Source organism: Protomyctophum bolini (assembly GCF_963924005.1).
Source record: "Protomyctophum bolini genome assembly, chromosome: 10".
Taxonomy (NCBI): domain Eukaryota; kingdom Metazoa; phylum Chordata; class Actinopteri; order Myctophiformes; family Myctophidae; genus Protomyctophum; species Protomyctophum bolini.
This window is the reverse complement of record NC_137871.1, coordinates 35747188-35775179: the sequence shown is the minus strand read 5'-3', so window position 1 is coordinate 35775179 and position 27992 is coordinate 35747188. Positions and strand designations below refer to the sequence as shown.

Below are 27992 nucleotides of genomic sequence, written 5' to 3'. Positions count from 1 at the left end.
CAGTGAGTGACAGCAAAATAAACATCAGACAGTGGGACAGTAACACCTCATCTGCACAGGCAAGGTGCGAGCGTTCATCAGACAGTGGGACAGTAACACCTCATCTGCACAGGCAAGGTGTGAGCGTTCATCAGACAGTGGGACAGTAACACCTCATCTGCACAGGCAAGGTGTGAGCGTTCCGACGGCGATATCACCTTTAGAACTGTCCTGATATGGAGCGTCGGCCATTGCGTTGCGACGTCGTAGCCTGAACCAATCAAATAACCAATAAATAGTAGCGTGTAGATCTCAACCAATAAAAGTGTTTTGGGGGGCCGCGAAACCTCGCTTCAAATAGACCCTGCGAGCAAAGAATAGGAGGGGGTGGACGACGTCGCTGCACACTCGCGGTACATCAGGACAGTCTCATTGTATTCTAATGAGATTTCATCATTCGCTCGCTCGCATCGCTGCCAGTGTAGATGAGGTGTAACGCCTTTAAGACCACGCCAGCGACACCTACAGTATGATCCCTGCTTCTTCTCAACAGATCGCAGCTCGGAGGACACTCCGCTTCGGCTGTGAGCCGACATGGGGGCTACACACATGACACGTTGAGTCGTTTTAACTCTCATTAAAATCAAACATGTAATTGGAAGCATTATTATAAATTAACCAAAACGATGTCAGTCGAAGAAAAAGAAAGAAAGAAAGAAAGAAAGAAAAGGACTTCCTATATTATCCATGGTGGTTGGTTGACAATAATTGCTGGGTAATAGAAATAAGAGAGGGGGCGGGGCAGTCACGTTTCCTGAAATATTAACAAAACCAAACAACTCGGGATCGATCCGTTCTTCTGGTTCAAGAAAAGGGCAATAAAGCAATTTAGCCGAATCCAAATGAATGCAATCATCAAACCAAAAAAAAAAAAAGAAGCCGACTTTGCCAGCCAACCTGAACTTTACCCGAGGTTATCTCAGGCATTGCTCCCATAGTAGTTCAAACCAGTTACAGGCCTCGCTCTGCCACACACCAGCCTGCCAACAACGTCCACCAATCTCTGCCACACGCCAGCCTGCCAACAACGTCCACCAATCTCTGCCACACGCCAGCCTGCAAGCAACGTCATATGTATATCTCTGCATATGCCGGCCTGCAACGTCACCCAAACATCCGGAGGGGGGGGGGGGGGGGGGGGGGGGGGGGGCTCCTTCCCCTCGCCAAGCTAAGGCAAAGGATTTGGCCTATTACAGGAGTACAGGAGTTCCCCCAGAGTTTGACACCGAAAACCAAAACTCCTAGATTCGGCATTCAGCAGTAGACTTGTTCAGTCCTACAACACGTAGCTCCAGAAACACGGCATCTTTAATTTTTTTCCGGATGCGACGCCAGTGCTTGTTTTCGGAGCGTCCCGCCCGGGAAGAAGCAAGGTAGAGTTTTCTGGGCGTTCTTCTGGGCGTTCTCCGTCAGAGGACAGGAGAGGTGGCTGTGGTTCTAGATGTAGTCGTCCTCCACGGGTTCACCCGGCGTGTCGCAGTGATGGAGGAACAGCACCACCACCCTCTGGAACACTCCCCTCCGGCTCTGACGGCGCTCGGAGATCTCCTCCCCGATCGTCTCCATGCAGATGTCCGCCGACAGCTGGCCTTTGCGGCGCGGCGCGTAGATGGTGGCTGCCGTGACATGACAGAAGACAGATAGATACATTTGTATTGGCCATGACAGGAGACATGGGGAAGGGAACCTTGTATTGGCCATGATGACAGGAGACATGGGATGGGAACCTTGTATTGGCCATGACAGGAGACATGGGAAAGGGAACCTTGTATTGGCCATGACAGGAGACATGGAAAAGGGAACCTTGTATTGGCCATGACAGGAGACATGGAAAAGGGAACCTTGTATTGGCCATGACAGGAGACATGGGGAAGGGAACCTTGTATTGGCCATGACAGGAGACATGGGATGGGAACCTTGTATTGGCCATGACAGGAGACATGGGAAAGGGAACCTTGTATTGGCCATGACAGGAGACATGGGAAAGGGAACCTTGTAATGGCCATGACAGGAGACATGGGATGGGAACCTTGTATTGGCCATGACAGGAGACATGGGAAAGGGAACCTTGTATTGGCCATGACAGGAGACATGGGAAAGGGAACCTTGTATTGGCCATGACAGGAGACATGGGATGGGAACCGCCCTATGGAATAGACTAATCAAAATGCCAGAGAATAGACTTGCCATGACAGGAGACATGGGATGGGAACTGTGTGAGATAAAGTGGAGAGGCAGGATCGTAGCCCTATGGAATAGACTCATCAGAATGCCAGAGAATAGAGTTGCCAGGACATTTTTCAACTGGGATGTATCGGTAAAAAGGTGCAGTAGACCCGAGGACACACTACTCTGAGAACTGGGTTACATGAAAAGGTTTTCAAAATAACTGTATTATAAACCTCTGTACGGTTAAAGACACACTTTATGGTTTAAATAGTTTAAAAAACAAAATGGTCACAGGATATATTGCATAAACCAAAGCTGAGAACATTTGTTATGATAAAAACATGTTATGCTAGGGACAAGTATGTTTGTGCTCCATTATCCAAAAGACAAAGATCTCTGTGTGCCCAACTTTGTTCTGGATTGTTCTGTTCTGGTATAGAGTAATAGAAGAACAACGGATTTGCACTTACTGTAATATAAACATAAACAATATTGAGAATGAGTTCAGATTAATATTTTTACTGCCCTTTTTATCATGAACCACGTGAAAATGTGTGGAAACCTGGATCTGATATGGCTAAGCGACGCAGAGAGACTGATTTGGCTTTTTGAACACAAGATATTCGCACTTGCAGAATACTTGAGAGAAAGCGTGGGACAAACGGGCAAAGAAAACATATGTGATTGTTTTTGGGTACAAATATTTTCTTTTTGTGTAGTTTCTGTGTTCAGGAAGTGAGTGTGATTTTGTTTATTTATGTTTTTGGTGTCTTGTAATTCCGTAAGGGATGAGTATTTTATGACAAGACACAGAATTCATTTCCGGGTTATCAGTGAGGTGGGGGCTGTTGTTGTGAGGACAGTGATCGTTAGCCGTAAGCTCATACCCTTTAGCTCTCGTTACATGTCCGCAGCGTTGCAAGTCACAAATTATTTACAATCGTCGAGATGTGCGACAGCTCACCATGGACAGCGCTCGAACCTTTAGAGATACAAGTCTTTGAAACCCCTGTTATAATGGAGTCTCAATGGAGCTGGATTTAAAAAATCCCATAGCTGGTGAGGACGGAGGCTCTCCATAGCAAGCGGAGCAATGCTAAAAAGTAAATTGACGGTCGCCACCGTCATATATGGAGTATATATACGGTTGTCTGCGAACATACGTTCGTACGTAGGTGGCAGATGCCGTACCCTAGCCTAGGGGGTACGATTATAATCGTAGAAAGCAGAGAAAAGGTTTTTAAAAACCCTGTAAATCTGACCAGGGTCGGCTGTGAACGGAGCCTCGGAGTGGCCATAGAGAGAGAGATGACAATAAAAACAAATAGTGTTTCATTATCTTTAGTGCTCAAAATACATGACACGTATCGACATGTTTACAGGACTTTACATTACTTACGGCCGAGCTACACCAGGCTTTTCAAAGCGTGTGTGCGCATAATACGCACATACAGTATGTACACGTGCACCATAGATCCTTGTCCTATTGTAAAGCGTGCATATGCGGGGCTCTCGTATCTGCGTATTACACGCACTTGGTGTAGGTAGCTCTGCTGTTACACTACCTTTAATACTCATGCTATACTTAGTAGAGAGGATGTATTTCGACTTGACTGTAGTTCTGCAGTAACTTGTACATACACAGGTCTACAGACTGCTGCACAATTAATCGAAAACAAAAGGTCGAGATCTAAATTCAGACACCTATGTCATCTAATTTCTAAATTTGAGCGAGAATTGTGCAGCCCTAGTTGGCTGTCCATTTCATTTTAGTTACCCTTATGTTTTTGCTTTGTTAATTGACTGTAGAACAGCTTCCCTCCCAGTAACGAGTTACACGAGTTATGTTTTCATTCGGCGGTGGCACGCAGTGGGCACGTTCCCTCTTCGCTCGCCACTTTGGAATATTTTTCAACACTACGACAAGCGACTACACTATTTTAAAGTGGATTTTCATGACAAGCAACGATCATGTTGGCGCAGTGGCTCTTCAAAGGTTAGTGTAAACCAGGCAGGGAGATCTGGAACATGATCTCTCTGCAGTCAAACTGTTAATAATATGAGAGGTTTAAGTCGAGCACTTTGATGTTGTCTGTTTAACCTTAAAGCCACAGTATAGTGGCTCCAGGTGCCACATTTTGAATGTAGTAATGTTCAGCAACTACAGACAATACAGTTTTTCATGGAATCGTGTAAGAATCGTGATCTCAATTCTTGTGGAGAAAAAGCGACATTCATGCAGCAAGAATCGTGCAGCATTACTCACTACTCTCGTCGTCTTCAAAGTCGTAGCGTGCGTAACCGTTGGGCTCGGCCGTCCGCAGTGTCCTCAACCAGGGGAAGTCTGTTATCATGCTGTAGGGAGCGCCATCCACAACCCCTAGACACACACACGACACACACGCTTATTCAACACTACCATTTTTCGTGCAAAAAACGGGTTTGATTCAGGTATAAAATAAGGTTTAACCACATGAACATTAGCGTCCTTACTCATCTGGGCATGGCGGACATTCCGAAAAAATAGTCAATATTCATTCAGTGAAAATAGTAGATCTACAAGCCCACTGTAGGAAAGATCTGCTAAGTATACACGGTTTGAAAGGGTATTTCACTTTATAAGACTCCTGGGGTCATTTTAAAGGTCTGGTGAACTTTGAACATTCAGTGGATTTTCTGTGGTTTTCTTTATAACTATTAAATTCATAAAAGTAGCTACGCTTTGCGCCACCAGAACGAGCCACATCACTTCCTTGTTTTGCTGCAAGTAGGCTATGTGGCGGGAGAATAGCGCTTGATGTCTTTACGGGGCTGCCTGGAGCCACACATTCACAGTAATATGAGCCGGGCGGCAATTAGATGCCCGCAAGGCATGGGTTTGTAAGGCAATCAAGCGCTCCCCTTCCCCAGTACAGCTACAGAGATGCGGAATCAGCTGCGAATGATATAAAGTGATTGAAGGTGTGGGTTATCGGTGAAATTTACACCGGTCACGTGACAGTAACAATCAGAATCAAGTATTGGGAGTATTTTAGAATGTGTGTTACCCTAGCTTGTGTCTGTCTTGAAGTATCCCGCGTCCGTTACTTACCCTCCAGCCTGTAAATGTCGCGTCCCCACGGGTAGCTGGGATACTTCTTCACGTCTTCCTCCGTCCTCGTGGCCTCTGGGAAGAACTCATACTTGATCAACTCTCTGAGGGACAAAGAGATGGGAAGACGGAACCAAAGACAGAGAGGATCAAAGGAGACATAGCAGCAACAACAGCTTGAACTTCCATCAGAACAGAATCGGGGGAGATCAAAACAGATGCGGTGCGATCTTTGGGTAGCGGGTTCTCAAACATTTTCATGTCAAGGAGGAACCCCCAAATTGATACGTTGTTGTATTTGGCCGTGAACCCCCCCCCCCCCCCCCATCTGAAAAGACCACCACAAAATAGCAGATCTACAAGCTCACAAACGCGCTGCAACACTCCAGTCATCAACACAGGGATTAAGGCAAAAACGAAATGTCTGAACTGGCATGAAACGAACAATTCCTGACCAATTAGCACAATATGTAGAATTGATGCTTAAGTATTATCATTGTAAACCTATGTACTTGTTGTTCTACATACAGCCATCCAGTTTGTTGCTTTTAGGAAATGTCCGAGACCATAAAATAAGTTTCATGGAAGATGCTTCTGAACATGTATACTATTGCTAGTACTGTTTCATATTATAAAAATGACAGGAGAGAACTTTAATCCGTGTGATTAAACAGGAACATCTGGTTTATGGTAACGGGCAAGACATTTCTTTTCTGAGAGGATATGTCGAGTCAAGCACACCTCGAGGACTTCAAGGCCCTCTCTCCTTTTGGCCCGGCTCCCTTCCTTCTGGCACAAACACCTTAAAGAGGTCCCTGGTCATTTTAACGTTTTTAAAACTAACAGTAAACCATCCGTAGAATCAACCATGTTCAGGAGGCAGGCCGGCTATTAATAGCTGCAGTTTCACCCTTTAAGAAGACAATTGTTTATAGAAAGCAGAGGGAATGCAGGAAGGACTGGATCACACTGACGGAACATCCACAGACACAGATAGGACAAAGGAGGATGGATGGGGGCAGAGCAAGGTTAATATGGTAGTTTTGCCCGTTTCTTTGGTTTGACATTGTTCAATTTCAGTTTAGTTTAGATTATAATGTGGGTTTGCTAAGTTTAGTTTAGTTTTCGATATGGTTTTTTTATGCGTATTGCTTAGTGTTTGTTTAGGTTTTTTTTCAATTAATTTTCATTAGTGTTTCATAAGTGTTTTATTGTAATATGGATGTAATATTGGATATAAATTGAAAGAAAGATGTAAAAAAATAAAAACAATGGAAATGTTAAGACATTTTCAAAATGGTTTCTCTCACTATGCCGGATATAATAATCTTTTAAAAAAAATGCCGTGTTGTGACGGTTTAAACCAGAAAAAACATTTCGTAACCGCGATCATTGAGGCTGTTGAATGAAGCTAGTTTTGACCAAAAACGCAGACATTTACACTTCCGGTTCATTTCCGGTCGTATTCGTTGCTTGGCAACCGAGAACCATTCTTAACATACGGTGCGTCGGCGAAGAGAGCGATCTATCATAAACCACTGCAAAGACCACAAGATGGAGATCACCGCCATCGACGTAGATCTCCGCGGGCTGCAGATGTTTATCCGACATACCAAAAGTCTGACATGCGCAAATCACCCGTTTATGCGTTGCGTCCGTGACATGCGTTGCGTCCGCGTGCGGTTAGGTTAGTGTTTGGGTAGGGTGTCAGACTAGGGTAGGGTAGGGTGTCCGTCTCTTGGTATGTCGAAACACACGCCTGCACCCGATCTCCGCCAGCGATAATGGATTAACCGATGCTCCCTCCCGTCATCGGTACAGTAACATACTCACTGGCTGATGTTGGCGATGGTGTCCATCCAGCTGCGAATGCGCACCTTGTTGCGAACGTTGGGGGGGTTGCTGAACTCGTGCACGATGGCGATGTGGTAGGGGTACGGGCCCTGGAACAACTGGCGCTCCAGAGCCAGCGAATCAATCTGGGAAGCACACGCACACATCTACTTACTTACAATGTACAACGCATGCAAACTGTTAAAGGTTTCATGACATTCATTTTCATTAAAAAGAAAATCCGCTTTTCTTCTAGGTTTTATTTTATGACCTCAATTACACCCACACAACCTGAAACAATCATTCAGTGGATTTTCTGTGGTCTGGAGTTCTCTCTGTGGTTTGGAAGCCTTTTGAGCTGCAATGTAAACAGGCAAACAGGCCTCAACAGTGGCATTTGCCGGCAAAGCCTATTGACATAAATATGGGATTTGTCTTACATCACAATCCACAGGAAAATCAGAGCACTTGTTTGAACCAGAAAAACCACAGACCACAGAAAATCTACTGAATGTTAATGTAGTCGTTCAAACACAGTAGGCATGTGTCATTGGAGTGGGATGTTCTGAAGCCAGATTGGAATTCAAACAGCAGTTTACGCTGGTCTAGGTAGCTGCTGATTTGTTCCTGAATTAATCTGGTGGAACAAAGGATGGAAACATGGCGGTAGTTGCCAGGTTCTAGTTTGTTTCCTTTTTTGTACAGACTCACTCGCGCCACTTTGAAATCCTGTGGTGCGTGACACTGACTGATGGATACATTTGTAATGTGGGCTAAAGAGGCTGCCGCATCTCTGAGGAATCTGGTGAAGGGCTGAAGGGCGATGAGTTTTTTTTAGTACATCATTAGTTGTCACAGGTTTAACTGAGAATGCATCTTTTTGAGCTTGGAGCTTGCCTTGGATGTGATCAGAACCGTAAAGAACTGAATGCAGGGGAAGTTTGCTCACCAACTGGGTGGCAAAGGTGGTGAAGAAACTGTTAAACAGTTTGCCACCACCAGTTTGTCGGTGATAAGCGAGCCACTTGAAATTATGCAGACGTTTGTAGATTTGGTTTGCAGTTTGTTGCTGCAGCCTAATTTGTTTAAAGCCCCCCAGAGTTTTTCTGGGTGATTTTTGTTTGCTTCAATGTTCAAATTTATGAAGTTACTCTTTGCTTTTGAGATAAAATGGTTTACTACATTGCATAGTTTTCTGTATTTTTCAAGTAGCTGTAAATTTTTCCTTTGTTGTACTCAGAATAGCTTTAATTTTGATGAGTTTGATGGCATTTAAAATGACTCCCGTCATCCAAGGTTCAGTACGAGCTCTGACCCTTACCTCTATTGTGGGTGGAATGTTATCAAGAACAGACAAAAATGCAGATTTGAAACAGGCCCAGGTGTCCTCGACTGAGTTGCCATTTTGAACATCTGACCAGTCCATCTTCTCAAGAGCTCCTGTGAGAGCTTCACTGGAGTAGCTTTTCATAGATCTGATAGATTTGATTGTGGTGTGACACTCAACTACAGATCTATGCATTTTACGAGTGCAGAAAATTACATCGTAATCACATAAGCTGCACTTGATGACTCTGGAGATTCTGGCTCGGTCAGACGTCAAAATTAGGTCTATGATGGATTGGGACGCAGCCTTGCCCAGCTGAGTTATCAGCTGGGCAAGGCTATTCAAAATGAAGAATCTTTCCGGAGAACACTAGTAAAAATCACATTTGGCGGATGTTCCGGCTATGCACTTGGGTTGTGACCAGGCTTTTCTCTTGGCAGATGAGCAAGGCTGGGACCGAGGCTACCTGGTGCATGGGACATCACACACTAACTGACCTGGTGCATGGGCCGCATGTAGATGATGCGGTTCCTCTCCGGGGGCATGCGTAGGATCTGATCCAGGACCTGCTCCATGTCCAGCTTCTTGCACTGGGCGTAGTCGAAGCGGTTCACGATGGGCGCGTTCTCCACACGCAGCTGTTTGAGCACGCGACACCGGGTGGCTTCAAAGAGAGGGGCGAGAGAGAGCAGTGCTGGGAACGTTACTCAGGAAGAGGAGTCAGTTTACAATGTAGGCATTTATTTACACACTCTTAATACTCTTAAGTCAGAATATAGTCAGAACAGCAGAATATATATTAATAAAATCACATCCGTGACAGAAAGGGGCCCTAGTACAGTGTTTACACAAACACTCACAATTGTCCATTCATTGTCAATGGCATTTAATGTTTGTGTTAGGACAAAGTTTGTTTGCACACACACACACACACACACACACACACACACACACACACACACACACGCACACGCACGCACAGGTCAACAAATGGACGTGGCATCTGTCAACATAAAATGCCATATAAATTACATTTTAGCCCTTGCTACAATCCTTTAAAAAGTAGTAAACATTACGTTACTTATTACTTGGTATGAAAGAGAAACTAGTTACACTACAAATTATAGTTAGTGTTAGTGATAGCTTGTAGATCTGTAATGTCTTTGCATGTGACAACCTCCTCCTCGGAGGAGTATAAACTATAGGATCCATATAGTTTATCTCAGTCAGAAACATATCATTGTAATTTAGTAAGTGAAAGTAATTTGGATTAACAAGTGTACTATTATTACCGTTTCAGCGATGGTAATAAGTTACACTTGTAGTTATTGTGGAAAAAAGCAATAGTTATTACCGGTACTTAGCAACTAGATCTAATTTTAATCATCATGAATTACTATATTAATTATCTAATTGTATACCAAACAGGTCTGTTCTTTTTGGCAAGTGACAACATGCGATGGAGTATGAATTGAGCTATGCAAAGAGAGGTTAATAAATTGAGCATTATGGAAAACCACTTAAATCTTAGCGTCCCTATTCTGGGGTGAGCATCTGGCAAAAATATTAGTGTCTGCAGAGCGTAAACAGAAGGGGGCCTAGTACAGAGCCCATGGGGTCCCCCTTGGGTTCTGTACTAGGCCCCCTTCTGTTTACGATCAACTATGTGTAGGCTTATACTCTGTATCTTTAAAGTGAAACTGTGTCCACAGGAAGTCATGACACACACACGCACGCACACACACTCGCACACACGCTACACAAAATACACACGCAATACACACCATGAACAAACATCATCTTAGGGCAGTCCTTCAGGACCAGGTCAGTGATTCCACAGTTGGTCAGGGTGATGCCCACAAGGTTCTTGCTCTTCAGAGATAAAACCTGCAGCAGACAATGTAGCTTGTGTTACTAACAACGACTAGAACATTGCAGACATTAATCATTAGGCTGTCATATAGTGTATTTTAAAATCAGGACAACACCACTGTAGAGCACCAGCTTTGCAGCAGAGCATATAAGCATATCATTTCGTCACAAACTTCTTGGAATACTTTGTTTGGTACTGTATGCCCATGTTTTATATAAATACATTTGCAATGACTGGCTAGTGGCTAGACTAAACAACTCGATTAAAACATGTAGAGAGAAGGCACTAGAGCGGATCACACAGGCTCATTTGGAATAGAGCGTATGTATGGTATGACATCATCATACCCGTACGTTATGCAGGAACGCCTACCGAGGAGCAAAAAAAACTGCTTTCTGGTCTTGACAGACCATACATCTAAAGAGAAAAGTCCTATGGTATCTGATTGCATTAAACGATGTTAAACTCACTTTGACACTCACTTTATTCATGCTCAATAGATGCTAGGTTATGATGCAAGACATATCATGGTCAATTATTGTTCTCATGCTTTTGTTATTTTGATTTGTTTTCTCTTGCCCTACAATGTATTTTTTTTTAGATGTTTAGATGAATGCATGCTACTGTAGCCTCGGCCGGGAGGCGAACCCGGGACGTATGTATCTGAAAGGCCCATGTGTTACCAGTCGGCTAAAGAGCCAGGCCCGATAGGCAAGCAGCAACGCAGCACCCTATAGCCTACACTACCATTTTAGGTGATCTGAAATGTGATTTTGGTACTTGGCGCTCAAAATCACCTTTTAGGTAATCACCGTTACACCTATAATATATAAGGTGAGTAGGTTCTTATCACCTAAGAGTGGAGTATGCGTGAGTCTTAAGTCCCTTTGGATAAGAGCTTCGGCTAAGTGCTTGTAATTGTAAAGTGTATTGTACCTGTACATGGTCGTCTTCGGTGACAGGATCTGACGTGCTGGTTGATTTGTCTGCAGTTCGCTTTTTTCTTTTTGTTACTTGAGGCTGTGTTCTTGACAGGTCTAAACAAAAACAAATACAACACATTTAGAGTAGCACATCAAGCAAGCATTAAATCAGTTAGTAGGAATTTGAATTTATTCAATTAATTTCAATATTACTAATAGACTGAATGTGGTACTAGAACATGCAGTATTGTAATGAATGTTTTCACATTATGCAATGTATTTTATGTGTGGACCCCAGGAAGAGAAGCTGCTACTAAGGTAGTAGCTATCTAATGGGGAACTAACAACCAAACAAAAGATCTGACCATATTGGGTACGTTGTGAGTATTTGTTCTGATTTCAGAACACTCTGTCTGACATCTGTTTTGATGTGATACGTGATTTGAGTCAGCGGTCAGAGGAGATTCTCATTAATGAACAATGCCTGTTTCATCTTTTGAAATCCATTCAATTTATCCCATGCATGTATAAACATGATTATTTTTTAGTTAGATGCAAGTTGAAAACTGTCTAGCGCTGAGGTTCTTATTAAAAACCTGTGGCCTTGTGGTTAAGAGTGTTGCACTGAGATTGGGAGGTTTGTACAGGAAAATGGGAGCATGGTTTAATGAGATGAGAATGAAACACAAGTGCCCCCTAGTGATCGTTTTGTGTCATTCTAGGCCAGGCTCAAAAATGCAGCATGCTGCAATGTCTTGCACACCCCATCGATCATTTTAATCAACATTTTACTCCATTAGGCATGGATTAAAACAAAATTCAATATCACGACTGAAATATTATGCACATAATATATTATTCCTCAAAGTCCTAATATTTCAAAGCCATCATTTCAACCATTTCATTTAAAGTAAACGTGTTTATTTGACAATTCCTTGGCATGTCTGTTCATAGTTATAATAACAATTGGTTGTTTACTTGAGCAAACAGCACAGCTCACTCAAGCCAAGACTACATAGGAATGCAAATGTTTTGCTATAAACCCTCCGATGTTTTAGTTACAGACCTGCATAGATTCTGTTTAAAATATATTTTATGGCACATGGACAGCATTGTTCTCCAAAGCACTTTACACTTTATATCACATCCATCCATTCACACAAGTGACATAACCATGCAAGGTAACCTGCTCATCAGGAGCAGTTAGAGTTTCAAAGTCTCGCTCAAGGATAAAACTAATCAAAAATCGATTTCATGTCACATCCCAAATCTGCATATCCTACGATAAATGCGCAAAATGTCCGTCTGTAGTTCCAGTACATCCTTTCAAATGATCAAAAAAAGAAATCATACCTGCGATGCATCTTACCTGCCTCAGGAACCAACGGAATAGAGGACATTTTGCTGCAGGACCGAGTCCAAGGCCGTCTGGGAATAAAACCGTCCACACCGTTGCAGTCCAACTGCGGTGGACCTGAACCGGCCATGTTAGGGCACGGCTGCGTACGCGCCTGGCCAGCCGAGGCTGCTCCTCCCCTGCTGGGTACAGACGTGGTCCCCCTGGACCCCACGGCGTCGGCAGCAGCATCAGCTCCCACTCTAGACGAAGTGTCCCCCGCCGTGGCCCCCGCTCCCACCCCGGGCCCCCCTCCGGTCCTAGCTGCAGACGGGCCCTCTGTGGTTCCGTTTCCAGCCGACGATCTGTGGGTGACCCTCGCTACGACCCTCCGCCTAAAACGCACGTCCTCCTCGGCCCTCTCTGCGCCGGCCGCGGCGCTTCCCTGCCGTCCGCCGGGCTCCCCGCCGGCTCTGGCCGGGGCAGCGGCCCCCGGTCTGTACGTGGGCCCGGCGGCTCCCGGCCTGCCCCCACCGCCGGCCGCCGCCGCTGCAGCTGCAGCAGCAGCAGCAGCAGCAGGGCCTTTGTTACCGTTCTCCGTAGCGGCCTTCATGTCGGCTTTGATCTGCTCGCTGGTCACCTGACAGCTCTTTTCACAGCTGCTCTCGGCCGCGGCCGCCGCGTCTCGAGGCTCCGTCGGCGGCGGCGTCGTCTGTGCCGCGGCCGCGGCGACCGGCGTTGTTGGCGTTACCACCGCGGGGGCGCTGCCGCCTCGCCGACGCAGGGGCGTTTTCCCTTTCCCTGAAAATACGGACACATCATTGTGAGGGAAATAACACGGTTGATACTCTATAATATAATGATAACTATCTAAATAACACGGTTGATACTCTATAATAAAATGATAACTATCTAAATAACACGGTTGATACTCTATAATATAATGATAACTATCTAAATAACATGATTGATACTCTATAATATAATGATAACTATCTCCTTCACCATTGTCTTTGTTATAGTTGGGATGTGGACTCCATCCACTTGAGTTGGAACATTTTATTTTTTAAACTTTATAGTTTAGTACTTACCTGGTCCTTTGACCAAAATGGAGAATAGTGATCTTTATCTATCTTTAGTTTATACACAATCCTTCACTAGGAATGTTAAAGTTTATATCCAAATAACGCGGCACGGCTGCCGCTCACCGCTCCTTGGCTGCGACTCACGGCTGTGTGCGTTTTGTGTGTGTGTGTGTGTGTGTGTCTCAGACTCACGGCTGTGTGTGTTTTGTGTCTTGGTGTGTGTGTGTGTGTGTGTGTGTGTGTGTGTGTGTGTGTGTGTGAGGCTCAAACTCACGGCTGTGTGTGTTGGCCTGCGTGTCTTGCTGCTGAGGACATGCTGCGGTGGGACTTGGCCTTGCGGCCTGCTGGCCCGCTGTCGTCTCCTCCTCACTGTCAGAGTCCCAGACGACCGGACAGGGAGGTTTGGTGACCTGCGTTGCGCCCACGCTCGCTAAGCTCTGACGCTTGAACCCACTGGGACCTGGACCACGGCACAGAGACGTCACTGTTATTCACATATTATATACTGTTAATGATGGGATAATGCAGTGGTTTTCAACCAGTGGTCATTGAGGGGGGTTGCAGGTGATCCCCAGCTAAATGATGGAGAGTTTGAACCAAATGGACCATTATTAGTTAAGAGTCAAGTCATTGTTAAACATCTGCATTACTTGGTCTACAATTCCATTCTCTAATTATGTAGACAAAATCCTATCCAACGATAACATTTCTTTTTAGTTTTGGGTCAGCGAGTCCCAAGCCTTGACATGAAAAGGGTTGAAAACCACTGGGATAATGGATAATAAAAACTACAAGAGCCATAAGAGGTGCCCACCTGCCCGCTCCTCGTCAGGAGCCCGTGGGGGGAGCTGAGCGGGCTGACTGGGTCCAGCCTGCGCCGCCGCCACTTCCTCCAGAACCTCCTGTTTCACCTCCTCCGTCCTGCGTCCTGCTCTGTCCACCTCCTCCACCTGAGGAGGCTCCACCTCCATGTTCTCCTCCAACATCACCTCCTCCTCCTCCTCCTCTTCCTCATCCTCTACTCCGTTCAGCTCTACTGCCTCTGGGGAAGGAGAATGGGACTCTCATTAACACTTTGACGGCAGCTAATTGTTTAATCCGGGGTTCCACCTAGCGTAATGCGCTGAACCCGCTATTTGTTTAATGCGTTTAATTCGCTGTTTTAAAATAATTTAAAAGAAACCGCGGATTTGTCCCGGACCTGGTGACGAGGCCGAAACCGGAAATCAAGTCATCCCCTGGGCTGCTAGGGCTTCTGGGAAATCGAGCCCAATTTGAGCGATTGTGTAAACACACACATTGTGTAAACATTGAAGACGAAGGTGAGGACGCAAATTGTGATTGGCCGGAATGAGTGGTGTATGATGATAAGAGCGCCCCTCACTTCACAGGGTGTGATATTTTTTAGGCCACGGGTAACTCTCCAGAACCTGTGAGGTTCTGTGACGGTTATTAGTTTACCGTTCCATCATAACCCTATAACCACCCCTGAAGGGGTAGATACAAGTCATAAAAAATAATAAAGTGAAAATAGCAGAGCTAGCAAGCTATTCTGCTTGCTGGATCTGCTGCTCCCGCGACTATAGGTACTCCGATCTGCTGCTCCCGCGACTAGAGGTACTCCGATCTGCTGCTCCCGCGACTAGAGGTACTCCGATCTGCTGCTCCCGCGACTAGAGGTACTCTGATCGGTGATCGGCTGATATTCACTCCAAATGACTCGATCGGTGATCGGCAATTTACTACCCGATCTGGAGAAACCAATCTTTATTAAGTCAATCAGATGTATAGTATAATATTGTTTTGCATCTTTGTGACAGGCCTAAACCTTCTCCCCACACACACACACACAGGAACCGTTTTGACACATTTTCCCCATACGCAAAAGATCAGTATCAGCCGATTGTGACAAAAACAATCAGTGATCGGGATCGTTCCCCAAAAACCTGATCAGGGAGCACCTCTACCCGACTCCAGGTTGAAGATGGATGGACCCTCTCTCGGACACAGACTGTGTTTGTGTGCGTGTGTGTGTGTGTGTAACTTGCCATTCTGCTGCGGTTGTGGTCTTTGGTTGTTGTGGTTGATGTTGTTGACGACGGGCGCCGGAGGCACTGGGGGGGGCAGGTTGGCATCGTTGTTGTTGTTGTTCTCGTTGTCGTTGTTGGAGTTCTGGTTGCTGACCAGAGCCGAGGACACGCCGATGCCCGTCCCTGCACTGAGGCCCACTCGGGCACAGCCCTGCATGAAGACACACACACATTCACTGAGGCCCACCCGGGCACAGCCCTGCATGAAGACACACACACATTCACTGAGGCCCACTCGGGCACAGCCCTGCATGAAGACACACACACATTCACTGAGGCCCACCCGGGCACAGCCCTGCATGAAGACACACACACATTCACTGAGGCCCACCCGGGCACAGCCCTGCATGAAGAGAGCACACGAGCGCACGCGCTCGCACACACACACACACACACACACACACACACACATACACACACTGAGGCCCACTCGGGCACAGCCTTGCACGCACACACACACACACACACACACACACACGCACACACACACACACACACAGCTAACAGTTTCATTATTGACGTGTCAACAATGAGATGCGAATGGCGACACAAAGTTCACTGAAGTTGGGAGATTTCAAATTCAGTGAATAGGTCGAAGAGTTGAAAATTAACCCTTTCATTCATTATCCTGTATGCTACTGTTAGGATAAAAGTGGTTATGCATTTGACAATGTCACGTGCATACCCTCTATTGAACCAACACTCTATAGCAATAATTACAATATGAATATAGAGCTGTTAACACCTATTTAAACAAAACAAAACATGGAAGTGAGAAGAAGGCAGATGGATTCCTAAGTTAGGCGTGTAATGAAACATGTTTCACGGTACCTTGGGCGGTTCTCTGAACATCTGGTCCAGACAGATGAACTCCAGGCTGGGCAGTGCCTCTACGAACTGCGAGAAGGACTCCAGTTTGATGGCATGACAACGAACCAGCGTCAGGTCCACCAGGCGCGACCACCGCGACTGATCTGGAGACACAAACAACACGGCACAATGCTCGTTTTCCTGCTTGGAAATGCACAGAATAAAACACATCATCACCAGGGGAAACAGTTGATCGAACTAATCACTTTTCAAAACGTAGCCGATCTACAAGCATAGAAACACGTCGCAAAGCTCGCGTGTAGCAATGCAACGTGTTGTGACTCGTGAGCTTGAAGACCGTCTATTTTAGCGGTTTGTTGTATGAAAAGTGGTTAATCAAGTGATTACCGTAATCAGCCTAACCAATTTAATAGTTTTGAAAAAATGTTCCAGAGACAGAGAAGATTGCTCAACTTCATGCCGTTATTGAAACGTTAACCAAAGATAATGTTCAGTTAATGTTGAAAATCTTAACCACTTGGACCCTATATACTTTATTTTATACCACGTTTCTTTTTTCCTGCTACACCAAATCTCTTTGCAGAACGTAGCCAATATAAGCTCATTTCGAGTTCGTAGCTCTGCCAATTTAACAGAATGTTCGCCCATTATTTGTGTGTTAAAGGTTTGGCAGGCAATATACTGTAAAAATGTATTAACAACCGTATAATTTGCATCCGTGTTCCACCTACCTGTGATCCAGTGGTGAGGGTTGTGCAGATGTGGGCAGTTGTAGATGAGCAGGTATTTGATGTTGGTGAACACCTCGTTGACCGCCTTCATGCCAATGTCGGTGATGATGCCCGGATTCTCAATGACGTCCGCCAGACCGTATCGGACCAACTCAGAGTGGCTCATCTTACCTACACACACACACACACACACACACACACACACACACACACACACACACACACAGACACAGCAGCAGCGCACCGTATGGTCAGTTTAGTGGGTGAGTTGTTGGTGTATTACAGACCAGGTATCACTGCTTACTTACTATAGAGCGTCGCAGTCCCTCCCCCTTTCAGAACAAGGAGTGGCCCAAGGACTGTCTAAAGAGGACAAGACGCGAAGACCGTACGGGCGACGCCATGTTGCTCCATGGTGCTCCATGGAAGGAAAGAAACATGCGCAATGGGCTTTATGCAGCCAACACTTCCGCGTTCAGCTTCCTTGGTCTTTCCTTCCATGGACCACCATGGAGCAACATGACGTCGCCCTTACGGTCTTCGCGTCTCGTCCTCTTTAGACAGTCCTTGGAGTGGCCCAGGAAATGAATCCCAATGCATTTTTCCTATAGGCATTTCAAAACTTATTTATTTAAAGACCTTTTAAGCGTTGTACGAAGCCAACTCTTGTCGTGACAAATCATGACAACACAATATTTTGGACCAAACAAATAATTACAAAGAAGAAAAATAACAAAAAAAAGTGTTGTAACCTGCCGTTCTTTTCTACTTTCTAATTCTTTGTTTGGCTCGAAATTCTTTGTTTGTTGTCATGATTTGTCACGACAAGAGTTGGCTTTGTCCGCGGCGTAAACATCTTTAAATAAATACTTTCTGAAAAGTCTATGAGGAAAATGAACGGGGATTTCTTTTCCGGGTCTCTTGAGGGGGCGGGACTGTGACGCGCTATACCGGTGAGATTATATGAAAAAAGTAACTTTACGTTATTTGAATCGGTTACACAGTACGACTTTTAAATGTAGGTCCTTGCGTCCGATTCCAGCTTGAATCATTTCAATCCGTCTCACTACTCACTGGTCAATCCCCACTTGCCCTGTGGCCATAAATATACTTAAAGTAAAATGATGAATGAATATAACTAACATTGCAGGAGGAACTCATCCACGTATCCCAGGTGCAGAGTCTCAAACTGAGGAAACTCAAGTTCGGCCATCTTGAGAGCTGAAAAGACGCCGTCTTTGGTCAGAGAAGGTTGGATGCGCACCTCATGGAGCCTTACAGCACAAAGACACGAGAGCAATATGACCTTGAATGAATATGTAAGTGATATTTTATGGTTAAAACAAAAGGTTTCTTGTTAAAAGGTTATTTATGATAGTAATCATTGCTATAGAGAGACTAGTGAGTTTGTTCAGGAACACAAACTTCATCCAATCAGGAGAGAGAGAACCCATTTTTAAGCTTCAGTGTTATAGTTCAACTTGATAATTTGTCCGCTCATTTCTTTATGTCCTCACTTCCAATTTCACGTGTTTATCCTGAGAGTTCTCTCTCCTGATGAAATTGGTACCCTGGCCTAAAAATGCATTTTGGAAAGACGGAGAGACTTGCGTTAATGAACTCTATAGCAATCGGAATACTGAGCAATTTAACACAAATGTTAACAAATAGAGGACCTATACGCACCTGCTATAAAATGTAACCGGGTGTGCGGAAGTCATCCCTCGAACAAATAAATATTTAACACTGATAGTTTTTGTCCAGCTCATTCCTACCTGCGTGCAGCAGTGATGATGAGGTAGCCCAGGTCCACTTCTAAAGCATTCTTGCATGCTCCAAACACGATGGTGTGAAGGTTACGGAAGCCCCCTGAAGAAATGCACACACTCAATAAACACTCGCACTAAGGCCTGACTCACACCTTCTGTCACGTCACACATTGTGTGGCCTTCTAAAACTTACTCTTTTGCACCTCCAGCACACCTGAAACCCTAATTTGTTTGTAGGCTCATGCAGTTTGTTCATGTGAGACACAGAGCTCCTCTCCCCCCTTTTCTTCTGTTGTGCCTTGGAAAGCCTTTGCTTGTGAGTTTTCAGTGTTTAATTCTACAATTGCATTTCTGTATTTTGTACAAGTGTGCATTTAAATAATAATGTAATCATGTGTGGTTTTGAGTTTAAAATACATTTCATGATGCTGTAAAGAATACTAAGCTAAGCTGAATGTAACTTTTGTCATTATGCTAGACTACAGTAGCTTTTTGTCAACATGCACAGAGGTTATTGTATGCTGTAATTGATTATACATTTGTGTTGAAGTATGTTTTCTGACCAAGACATTGTAATGTTTATTTCAGTTTTTACAAATTAACGATTATTGGATGAAGAGTAGAGGACAGTAAAGTTTGGAATGCTACCCTGGTTTTCGACTCCGATTCCATGATCATGTTCGCTATCTGTAAAGGGATGTAGAAGGGACACACATCTATCTGAGACAGAATACCTTCACAACAGATTGATGTATAGCTGATGCATGAGACTTGTTTACTGATGCAAGCTCGCAATTAATTTCCAATGGGAGTCACATGGTTTGACACAACATTTTTGTTGTATGAGGGGGAGGGGGGCAGTCGAAACACAGCCGAAAGCCGTACAACAAAAATGTTGTGTCAAACCATGTGACTTCCATTGGAAATGCATTGGGCGGCCATGACACTTACCCTTTGTTTACATCTAGCATGCATCAATGTTGTATGCTAGATCGAAAGGTGTGAGTGAAGCCTAAGGTAGGCTGCGTTATAGTGCGTTGTGAATACGGATGCGGATTTGGAACACACCTGATCTCCAACTGTCCTCCACCACATGTTGAATGAGCCCTCCCAGGAACGGGACCCTGACCAGCTCCAGTTGCTCCAGGTTGCGCGCCGACGCCAGGCCCGTCACCAAGGGGACGTACTTGAGGGAGTTGGTCGGTCCGGCACAGTTGCGCATCACAAACGTCCTGAGGCTCACGCACAGGAAGTCCTTGAAAGGCTGTGGCTTGGTGAGGCGCACCCACTTCAGGTAGAGGTGACGCAACATGGACACGCACGGGATCTCTGGAACGTTCACACCTGGAAAACACAACAGACCACACAACGTTCACACTTGGCAAACACAACAAGCCACACGACGTTCAACACTTGGCAAAGACAATATGGTTCATATAAAATTGCACACAGACCAAATGCAAACACTACTGAAAACACAAAAGCCTCTGACACACGTCAAGCGTCATACAAACACGCACTCAGCTATTTACAGTGAAAATGTTTTAAAGAATGAAGTTATTAAAATGCTAGTCATTCCTTTGTATATTTCTATCACCATATCGTCGCTGTTTAATAGTATTTAATAATGCTAATAAACACCCTTTACGTATACATGTGTGTTGCTTCGAAAATATTGAACAATCAAAAACGGCTTCGGAAAGAAGTTCTCAACTGCCTTCCATCCTCAAGCTGTCTGTGACTCCTCCCCCTCTCCCCTGCGTGCCACACTGCCTCAGGCTACCGACAGATATGTTCAATTACAGATACCGGTATGTTCAATGCCAAAAACAAATAAAATTCTTTATCGTTAATTATATCTGTCAAATAAAATGTGATGCCAGTGACAGCCCTCAGCACTCACCCATCTTAGCGGTGATGGGGATGGTCAGCGTGTTACTCACCCACTAGATGCAGCGTCTGGATCTTAGCGGTGATGGGGATGGTCAGCTTGTTACTCACCCACTAGATGCAGTGTCTGGATCTTAGCGGTGATGGGGATGGTCAGCTTGTTACTCACCCACTAGATGCAGCGTCTGGATCTTAGCGGTGATGGGGATGGTCAGCTTGTTACTCACCCACTAGATGCAGTGTCTGGATCTTAGCGGTGATGGGGATGGTCAGCTTGTTACTCACCCACTAGATGCAGCGTCTGGATCTTAGCGGTGATGGGGATGGTCAGCGTGTTACTCACCCACTAGATGCAGCGTCTGGATCTTAGCGGTGATGGGGATGGTCAGCGTATTACTCACCCACTAGATGCAGCGTCTGGATCTTAGCGGTGATGGGGATGGTCAGCGTGTTACTCACCCACTAGATGCAGCGTCTGGATCTTAGCGGTGATGGGGATGGTCAGCGTGTTACTCACCCACTAGATGCAGCGTCTGGATCTTAGCGGTGATGGGGATGGTCAGCGTGTTACTCACCCACTAGATGCAGCGTCTGGATCTTAGCGGTGATGGGGATGGTCAGCGTGTTACTCACCCACTAGATGCAGCGTCTGGATCTTAGCGGTGATGGGGATGGTCAGCGTGTTACTCACCCACTAGATGCAGCGTCTGGATCTTAGCGGTGATGGGGATGGTCAGCTTGTTCTCGGCGGGAATGGGGAAGGCACCGTTTCGGTTGCGGAACTTCCCCAGGATGTGAACCTGAGGCATGTAGTTCCATATGGCCTCCACCAGCTCCAGGTGGGACGTCTCCACACCCTAAATGTTAACAGAGAGAGGCCTTTGTGTTATTAGGGTAGTGGTTCTCAAAGTGAGGTCTGGGGACCTGGAATAGGTTCTTCAGAAGTTCCTTATGGTGACACAAAGGAGATTCTTTGTGTCTCCATATGGAACCACTGCTGGTCATCAAACTATTGGCTTAGGAATGCGACAAAAACTAACAACGAAAATATTTTTGAATTCAAGTCTCCATGGGGTGATAAACACACGCACACACGCACCAAGAGATTGGGACAGGCTTGCAGTGCCTCCAGTACTCCGGGTATGCTGAAGGCTTCGTAGCCTCGGACTCGTCTCCGCTCCAGGTATCGAGGGTGGAGACCGTACAGCTGCTCCAGGTCCGGCATCTTCTTAAGCAGCAGCAGGAAGCTGCTGTCCGTGAAGCCTGCACCACATCGCAGCAAACACAGTGTACAGTACTACATTTAAACAGTCCATGAAGGTTTCACCACATCACAGCCACACAGTGTACAGTACTACAGTTAAACAGTCCGTGAGGCTTTCACCACATCACAGCCACACAGTGTACAGTGCTACAGTTAAACAGTCGGTGAAGCTTTCACCACATCACAGCCACACAGTATTGTACTGTATTTGCAGTATTGACACCATTACTTAAGTACAACATTTGAGTACTTTTTCCACTACTGCTACCGATGATGTCACTGGTAGGCAGGTTCCTGAATAGACCGCTGAGTCACAGAGCAGTTAGACAGAAATGGTGCCATCTTATAATGAGCAGACAAGGTTAAAATGGAGTGCTCCACTTGGCCCATTATATGGTCTTAGACTGCCATATAGTGGCCAAACATATCAATGGTCAAAGTATACTTTATGCACATACAATTTGACGAGTGAATCTTATGGACATACATATTCATAATCGTGACGAAATTAATGCTCTGGCACATGGGGCCTTTTATACAGCCACCTCCAAATGTATGAAAAATATTTGCTCAAATACTAAAGGGCACCAAATTTAAACTGATTGACTCTGAAGGCCTTGTGCTTTGTGACCGAGTTCTAGAACACTGCTTCTCAACGTCAGGTCTGCTTTTAGCGTCTTATTTTGACATTCATTGTAAAGCAACTTTGTAACAATGTTTTAAAGCACATTATAAATAAATAAAGTGAATTATTATTACAGTGTTTTGAGTAGTCCTTGCCTGAAGGCATGTACTCCCACCATCGGCTGGCACACAGATCCACCACTTTGACCACTCGGAGGTAGAGAGTGACAGCCTCGTGGAGCTTCCTGGACAGACACTCCATACACATGATGTCCTTCATGGGCAGGTATCTGTACAATTTAAGCATTTAGCAGACACTTTTAATCCAGAGCGATTTACAGTAAGCAAGAACAACACATGGTAATAGTCCATTCCACTCAGAGTGGAATGGACTGACTTGTGCTCTGAACTGATCACTTGAACTCTCTGCACTTTATATTTATTCACTATTCTTTGCACTGTCTTGTCCTGTTTTGCACTTGTCATAATGTTGTAACTGCACTCTGCTGTCCCACCAAACCAAATTCCTAACATGTTTACATGTCATGGCAATAAAGTCTTCTGATTCTGGGTATGCGCGTGACATCATCATCAAACACGGAAGTTATGCAGCAATGCCTACTGAGTGGCTAAAGAAATACACTTGCTGGCCTTGACAGCCCATACATTCAAACAGAACGTTAAACTCACTTTGCATGTTGCTTTGCCACTCAATGTGCCATTCACTTTAAGCATTTGCATACCCTCTATACATCAAATACATAGGATCAAGGATCATATGTACCGTAAGCTAAGAACCTAACATCCGTCTAACAGTAGAATATCTGTACAATAAAACTATACAGTACACTATAGAGTGCTATGTCTACATAAAATGCTATCTAAATTACATAAGTTTAGCCTTTGCCTGTGCCTATAAGGTCGTCAAGGCTAGAGCAAGTGCTACGGGCTAAGATAGAGTCTGAAGAGGTGAGTTTTCAGACTATGGCAGAAGATTGGGAGTGTACTGTCCTGCAGGCTACCTGAAGACGTGACAAAGGACTTCATGAGACAGCTCATTGATGTAGTCTTTGGGTTCGTCATGTCTGGGGACCGGCGCTCCCCCGCCACCACTCAGCCCCACGGGCTGAATCTTCGTCGACTTCCTCCTCGGACCCATGACTTCCTGCGCAGGGAAATCATGCACAGTGTTAGTTAAGTTTATCAACTCTCAAGAGTGAGAATCTTCTAGAAACAGCAGAGGAGGAAAAGTTTGTTTTCACTCTAGTTTGTTTACAGTCACATTTAGAGTAAAGAGAGACAGTAAAAAGCCACAAAGCCTAACTTGGCACCAGAATAACTTATGGCCCTATCTTGCGCCACCCCTTACCCCTTATCCCTAAACTTATTTTCCATTATTTTGACAAACCGGGCATGTGCGCTGTGCATGAAATGGTCATGAACGCAACCGTTTCAGTGCGCTGTGCCGGGCTTGCCCCACGCCTCACCTCTTATTGAAAATGAATTACAAGGCACTCAATCGCTCCCCAGGGAAAAGCCCTTCACAGCAGCCTCGGCTCCAGGATTACATGATTGAGTGGGGCAGTTAAAAATGGTGAGGGGGCACACATAATTTTTACATGAAACTAAAAACTGAGGCGGCAGAATTTGAAACAGAGGGTGCCACGGCAGGCCCCCTCTGTCATGGACAATTTAATTTTATATTGAAAAATGTGTTTGTTAAGAGGATATGTATCTGCATTTCATCAAAATACATCATAATCCTCACATATACTAGCCACGAGGTTAGCCAACAGTTACTCAAACTAATATTCGTAGTAATCAATTAAATCAATGTTTGGCTTCAAAAAACATGTCACACAGGACAGTCAGGACAGTCTGGGGAGACAGAGTATATATTTAAAAAAAAGCTTATGTGGTTAACAGGTTTATTTGTTGACATTTAAAAAATATATTCAAATAAAAAACATGCCTCTCGATTACTCAAAAAAGTAATCAGTAGAATAATTGTTAAGAAAATAATCAATAGTTGCAGCCCTTAAACTAGCCTGCCCTACACTTGGAAAGTGGAAACCAGCTATCTGGTGGTGTTCAACTAGTGGTCCAGGGACCACCAGTGGTTCTTCTTGAGGGGATTCCAGTCTGTCCCCAGCTAAATGGAGAGTTGGTAACCAAATAGACCCTTATAGATCTTTAACTCTTGAGAGCATAACATGAAACCAAATGGATGCATTTGGGTTTCATTTGACACTCTCAAGAGTTAAATCATTGTTAAACATCTGCAATACGTTACTTAATTTACAAGAAGTCTACACAATTAGAGAATGCAGAAGAATTGTTATTTTGATCAACGTTTGCCTGTTATCTCTCCTAATGGTACCAAAATCAATACAGCATGGGATTGTGGACAAAATCTTATCCAATGACAACAGAATATTCTAAGTATTGGGTGTGAGAGGCCAAATGTGATCAAATGGTGGTCCGTGGCTAAAATGCTGGATAAAGAATGGACCAGTGGTTTTGAAAACCACTGGCATACACCATAAAAAAACGAGGGGTGCACATGAGTCAAAGATAACATTGTCACCATGTCATCATCATGACAGTGTACAAAACACTGAAAACAACGTGACAACAGGCCAATAGAGATGACAGCACGCAAAGCAGTAGAGATGACAATATTAAATAATAATAATAAACAAAACATGTAGCTCAATGTGCTTCAGAAGTACTTCAGGCACATAAACATTGTTTACCAAGTTCGGACGTTACAAAATAAAGACACCTTTAATTATTTAAACCGATGAAGAAACATCGTTTTCATAGCATGTTCTCAGCTGGTAAAAAAAAGAAAGAAACGTTTGTTTGTTTGTTTTTATAACAAAGCTATGCTAGCAGTAGCTTGTTAGCATAGTAGCGGCTAACACAGCATAGGTTACCTTTCTGCCCCGCGATGTATAATCTAGAACATTCTTCTTACAATGCGTGTCCAACCATTATGATACATTTCATGCAAACCTCGTTTAAAACAGCCCTAATTATAGTGCTGCCACCCAGAGAGCCACTTTGAGAGGATGTCTAATTTGAACAGAAGTTCCAAACGTTAAGTTTTAGAGTTCAACTCGAGCCCGAGAGCACCCTCCGTCGTGCCTGACAGTTGCGTACGAGGCAAAAGCATCGACCCCACGTCGTCTATACTACATACACAGGTCAGGTCTCCTGGTTTCTTCTCTCCGATCTCAAAGCAAACCAAAGCACAGCCCAGTTGGGCAGGCAGGCTGCTCAATAAAACCCTCTTCAAACACCTCGGTCCCATGTCGCTCACCTGTGTCCGGCGTCTGCATGCAGCGTCAAATCATTTATCCACAGATAAACTTTGTGTAGCAGCAGCAGCTGGTTAGCTCGACGCTAACCTAACGATGCTAACATGGGGCTGTTGTTGACTTGAGGATGCTGCTGATGCTCACAACAACAAAACTGACTGAGTCAGTGAGTGAGGAGGAGGATCTTCTGCTTCTTCTCTGGGCTCCCGGCAGGCTGTACACACATTCGTGCAACGCTGCTGCCCTCCACAGGCGAGGATTTACTTTGTTTTGCTACGCACGCGCGTGTGTGTGTGTGTGTGTGTGTGTGTGTGTGTGTGTGTGTGTGTGTGTGTGTGAGAGAGAGAGAGAGAGAGAGAGAGAGAGAGAGAGAGAGAGTCCACGTGGCTGTCCCTGCATGTGGTGTGGTCTCGTGGTCCGAGCACTGGAACCCGGACGGTAGTTAGTTATAGACCCCTCCACAATGTAACTGTCATTTCTCTAAGTACAGTACAGAGTACAATACACTACAATACAGTTCAGAGCACAGTGGGACAGCAGTGGTTCCCAAACATGTCAAGGACCCCCAAATTGACACTACTTAGCCCGCAGACAGACCCCCAGTTGAAGAGATATGCCAGCCTGGCCCAGCCAGCGACCCCCATAAGAGAATATTTATACAGTGGACTGATCTTAAAGGAGAATACTTTGAGTCTGAGACCCTCTATAGGCTGTCACTCTGATCTGCCAATTCCTCACACATCTGCTGCCTCTCATTTATGTGCTTCTCAGAACATGTTTCACAGTTTTTTAGTCATATTGTCTGAGCAAATCAGCTGATCTCTATTTTTGTCCTACACAAAGATTAATAAATTCCCATTGACAATGAATGGAGAATCTACGTCATATGTGGACGAGCAAATCGGCTATTTTGTCCTAAACACAAATATTAAATTCCCATTGACAATATCATGATTCATCATACATCATGAGGTTGTATGATGATAAGACAGTGCCCCTCTCTTCACACGGGTGTGATTTCGTTTTTATATATATATTTTTTTATCCCACGATTTTGTAACCCATTTTTCACCCCTGTGCCAAACAACGGGTGTGATTTTAGATGGCTGCACAGTTAAACGGCCTTGATCAGCAAGTGGATTCATGATAGACAATATTTTTGGCCAATAAAAAAGAGAAAGACTTCACTTTAAACAAAAGAAGCTTGTTGGCACTAGATGGCACTCTAAGACCATTATCACAGGCCAAGTGGAGCACTTTTAACCTTGTCTTCATGGTCCTCACTAATGCTCATTACTCATAAGATGGCACCATTTCTGTCTACCTGCACTGTGTCTCAGAGGAGGAACCTGCCTTAGTATAGCGGTGGGAAAAAAATACTCAATGTTGTACTATACATACGTATACCTACTGTGTAGAAGAACGTAGAAATACTCCGTTACATGTGAAAGTCCAGAATTCAAAATCCACTTGAGTCAAAGTACACAAGTTTGGGCACCAAAATGTACTTAATGTACAAAAAGTAGGAAGTACTCATTGAGCAGAATGTCTCATTTCATGTTTTCAAACTATACAAATATTTCTAAAATAGCAGATCTACGAGCTCACAATGCGCCAGTTTCCAACTGGTCGAAATGTATTTAGGGTTAAGTTTATGTTTTGTAATAATTAAAATCTACAAAGTATATACTAAACTTAGTTTTCAAATAAATGTAGTGTATTAAAAGTATAATAGGCCTATTTGGATCCGATCATCCGAGATGTAGTGGAGTAGATGTAAAAGTACAAATAGCC

At 44.6% G+C, this 27992-nt stretch overlaps 1 protein-coding gene across 1 annotated transcript; it reads right to left on the bottom strand.

The window, feature by feature from the left end:
* Nucleotides 1–46: 46 nt before the first annotated feature.
* On the bottom strand, nucleotides 47–26328 carry fbxo38 (F-box protein 38). The gene is made up of 21 exons (XM_080774656.1): nucleotides 26201–26328; nucleotides 23898–24040; nucleotides 23011–23165; nucleotides 22087–22250; nucleotides 21679–21844; nucleotides 20166–20441; nucleotides 19104–19197; nucleotides 18472–18602; nucleotides 17329–17499; nucleotides 16598–16740; nucleotides 15725–15917; nucleotides 14491–14718; nucleotides 13951–14136; nucleotides 12625–13392; nucleotides 11269–11369; nucleotides 10244–10346; nucleotides 8957–9123; nucleotides 7133–7278; nucleotides 5300–5403; nucleotides 4475–4588; nucleotides 47–1655 (listed from the first exon to the last, which is right to left on the bottom strand). Exons 2-21 carry the CDS (start codon nucleotides 24032–24034, stop codon nucleotides 1477–1479), a joined length of 3726 nt encoding a protein of 1241 aa, XP_080630782.1. The 5' UTR covers nucleotides 24035–24040; nucleotides 26201–26328; the 3' UTR covers nucleotides 47–1476.
* Nucleotides 26329–27992: the final 1664 nt, after the last annotated feature.

Coding starts and splice junctions, on each gene's coding strand:
- fbxo38 (XM_080774656.1), bottom strand. CDS start 24,034: ATGGGTCCGAGGAGGAAGTCGACGAAGATTCAGCCCGTGGGGCTGAGT. Junction 13,393..13,950: donor GCAGGCCAACACACACAGCC/GTGAGTTTGAGC, acceptor CCGTATTTTCAG/GGAAAGGGAAAACGCCCCTG. Junction 11,370..12,624: donor TCCGTTGGTTCCTGAGGCAG/GTAAGATGCATC, acceptor GTTTTTGTTTAG/ACCTGTCAAGAACACAGCCT.